General features: G+C 36.4%; 1 protein-coding gene across 5 annotated transcripts; it reads right to left on the reverse strand.

Moving 5' to 3' along the window:
• Positions 1-284: 284 nt before the first annotated feature.
• Positions 285-3,634, reverse strand: LOC112180674 (UPF0481 protein At3g47200). 5 transcript variants are annotated; one of them, XM_024319238.2, is made up of 4 exons: positions 3,271-3,634; positions 3,049-3,099; positions 2,763-2,821; positions 285-1,942 (listed from the first exon to the last, which is right to left on the reverse strand). In XM_024319238.2, the coding sequence occupies exons 3-4, from the start codon at positions 2,779-2,781 to the stop codon at positions 591-593; spliced, it is 1,371 nt and encodes a 456-aa protein (XP_024175006.1). In that variant the 5' UTR covers positions 2,782-2,821; positions 3,049-3,099; positions 3,271-3,634; the 3' UTR covers positions 285-590. The 5 variants fall into 5 exon arrangements, with proteins under 5 accessions (XP_024175006.1, XP_024175005.1, XP_024175004.1 ...); XM_024319237.2 differs by having other exon boundaries at positions 3,049-3,136; XM_024319236.2 differs by having other exon boundaries at positions 3,049-3,140.

The raw sequence follows: 3,634 nt of genomic DNA on the forward strand, positions 1-3,634 counted from the left end.
TGTAAACAGCTGGAGTTGCTCCAAGTTCTATTATTGATTAATCCACAATTAGAGACGTTCTACCATCACCATGCCAGTACCATATGGTCGAATTTCCTCTAAAAAGGCAATCATACTATCTAAATTTCTAGTTTAGTCTCATCATGCCATAAGATTCGAGTGCAGTCTGGTATGAATCAGACGACAATATAAGGATATTAAATGATTAATGATCTGGACCGTACCATACAGATGCAGGTACATCTGACATGAAATATATAGAAGATACCAATGAACAAGTTGAATTAGTAACAACAAATTATGTTACTTATCAATAACTTCAACAAGACGTACATACGAATCTCGTTACACACGTAAAAGAAACAAGACAATACGAATCTCATTACAACACATGAAGAAGACTAATTCAATCACTCAACAATACTTGATATCAGTCTGCCCACGCACACTTCCATTCACTTCAAGTGAAGCTGACGAGCCTCGTCATGCAAAAAGAGTACATAAACGAGAGAAGCAAGACTTCTGTATTACCTCTGAAGTAATGGAAAAGGATGAGCACATGATGCAACAAAGGAGGTGCATTTCTATGGTTAAGGCTTCAGAGAAATAATTGAGCAGATCGTTTGAACAGCAGTGAATATGAGTAGAAAAACTGCTGCAATGAAAGAAATAGTTTTCCAAGGTGTGTTGAAATAATTGTGTCTCAAATTTGCCATTCTTTTGTGCCACAGCAAACTGCAAAACTTGTTCAAATCTTCACAAACAGTACCATAATAGAACTTCGTTGGGTAAATCTTAACCTCAGTTGTAAGGCTGTTAATCATGGTACACAATTCATCGTTGCCACCTCCTAGCATATGTTCAACAATTCCGTAATGAACAAGCAACTCCACATCTTTTGGGGTGTTCACAAATTGATCCATGATGCCAACATAATCACTAATGTAATTACCTTTCCAAATGCATTGTTCAAAGGCAATTAAATTTCTAAGTATAAGCTCCGTTGAATCCGATATCTCTAATTTTGGAATTTCCAGAATCCCATCTTTGAATCTTATGTCAAACAAGTTTTTGGTGGATCTGAATTTAAACTTGACCCCTGCCCGGTGTAGCTCTTCGATGCTAGGTGCTGTTACTTGTTTGGGTTGTCCTGCAGATTGTGGTTTAAATAGGGGTGCTATATAAAGCTTTCTAAAGAAATCAACAAGATGTTGCACTTCTTCTTCGGACACAGCCTTCAAATTATCTAACGTTCCCCCGATACGTCTTACGTCTTGATTCAAAAACTGGTGACAAAGATGCAATATTGAAAGCCTCCCAAAATCAAGTGTGTCGGTGTCCTCAGAAGGGGCTAAAAATGTGTTTAAACCGAATAGGTGCTCAAGAATGAAGAAGGGCAGCTGATTTTCAAGCATCACCAAGTCAGGCCATACATCATCTATCATCTTTGGAGTTCCAAATATGCAGTCATTTTCATTTCGCAATTCAAGGTACGAGTACCTAAGTAGGAACTCAATGATGAAGACAGCATCCACTAGAATGATACTTATCAATTCATCACTTTGAAGCTCAATGGCCTCCGAGTAACAACTTCGCAATCTTGTTTCTTGGTCCCTCACTATTTTTATACAATCCTTAAGGCTTAAATTGTTGCGACGTATAAAACATCGTAGGTACCTCCATTTCTGTTCTTCCATGGCTTTCAAGGTCTCTTTTCCATGATGAAGTGGGCCTATAGAGACTACCTGAGGTGTGTAGGCCTTTTCACATACAGATCGTAGTCGATGAGGGACCCGGTAGATGCAACGCGAAGGAGACATAGCAAACAACTTATCTAACTTCTCCATCATCGAAGTTTCTAATGCTGACGTGCACCCGTTATCTATGTCATTTGGAGCAGCTAATTGAATACTTGCTTCCATTTTCGGATTTTCCCCTTGATCTATTGTTGTGATTACAATGGTTGATCACGATCAAGAATGATCAAAGATTATTAGCTGGAACCAAAATCAACAAATACTTATTTAATAACTGAAAATTAAAGCACTATGCAGCCGTGTGTTTACCTATATGCAATTATAATTATCGAGAGCACATAATATTGGCCTTAATATCACGACAGTACTTTTGAGGCCCAAGAATTCAAGCATATGCAATTTCTATTTTCTTGCATATTATTGTTCCCACTGAAGCAAAGAAAATAAAAAAGACTTTTTTTTTTTGAAAGGAAAAATAAATATAAAATGACTATACTCGCGGGGTGTGTACAATTTCATTTTATGTGGATTTATTACCATCTAGTTTTTGTTGTTTTGGGAAAATGCATGGGTCTGTAGAGTTATTCATATTGTATATCCCATTATTGCAGCTCCTTTTTTTTTTTTTTTTCTGGTACAACCCATTATCCCATTATTGCAGCTTCTGTTTTTTTTCTTTCTTTTTTTGGTACAACCCATTATTGCAGCTTTTGACTTCTTTCAGTTCTGAGTTCTTATGAGATAAACTTGTATATAATGATGGGTCGCTACTATCCTTGTTTAATTACCAACAAAACATGAAGAGCGAGATAATCAAAACAGTATTAAATCAATAAACTTTAGAAAAATTCTAGCATGCAGTGTCTCGGATTTACAGCATTAAAACAATAAACTTTAGAAAACTTTAAACATTATCCGGCATCCTTTGCAATGTAAGTTGAAAAGTATACTGTTAATTATCTTAACAAAGAAATAATTTAACAATAGACGCAACGAGATCAATACCTCTTGAACCAGCAATCATCAATGCTTTCTGAACAAAGTAATTCCAAAAAATTTCAGATCTGAGGACAGAAAATCAATGCAAGCCAGATCTGAAGTTAGGTACTGTAAGAAGCACATGAACCAATTTATTCACCAAAAAGATCAAACTTTAGTCACCAAGCTCCATAATTTCATCCATATTATAACTTCGTCGTCATCATAAGTCAGTATATCGATTCAGAGTTGTAGAATTTAGTTTATAAGGAATTGAGAGAAAAAAAGAAAAGGTTTTGGGAATATTGATTACCTGAGAATTGGTTAAGAGCTTGGGACAGCTTTGCTTTGCTTTTGATAGTTCCTGAGATTACTATCAACTTTAGACTAAAGCAGTAAACCTATCTAAAACACCAAACAAAAACAATTGCATCAAAACCACATAAGCAAAGATTCTTATAAGCAACGATTCTTCAAAAAACAAACAAAGATTCTTGTATAAGCTAAAGTATTAATAGCAGTGTGTAAAGCTCACCCCCAATTGAGATCCTGATCAAGCGCGAGTCTTCATGCTTAATCATACCCAAAGTCTCAGAAAAATAAATCGATCTGATCCTCCTTACAGTGGCAGAGGTCGCACTCACACTTCAACCACCATGGCACCATACTGAGCTTTCAAACGAAACCCCATGACCCAGAGAAGAGGATTGATACATCAACCCGATCTGGTCCTTCTTGATGAAGATAAGAGAAGAGAGGCGACTAGAGAAGAGAAGAAAGAGAAGAGAGACGAAGAGAAGAAAGCTCTTTTCAGAGAGGGAAAGAGCGAGAGGCGAAATGAAATGACAAAAGTTTAATATCAAGTTATAAACGAGAATGGCATATGCTGATTTAGAGTA

Source organism: Rosa chinensis, chromosome 7 (genome assembly GCF_002994745.2).
Source record: "Rosa chinensis cultivar Old Blush chromosome 7, RchiOBHm-V2, whole genome shotgun sequence".
Classification (NCBI taxonomy): Eukaryota; Viridiplantae; Streptophyta; class Magnoliopsida; order Rosales; family Rosaceae; genus Rosa; species Rosa chinensis.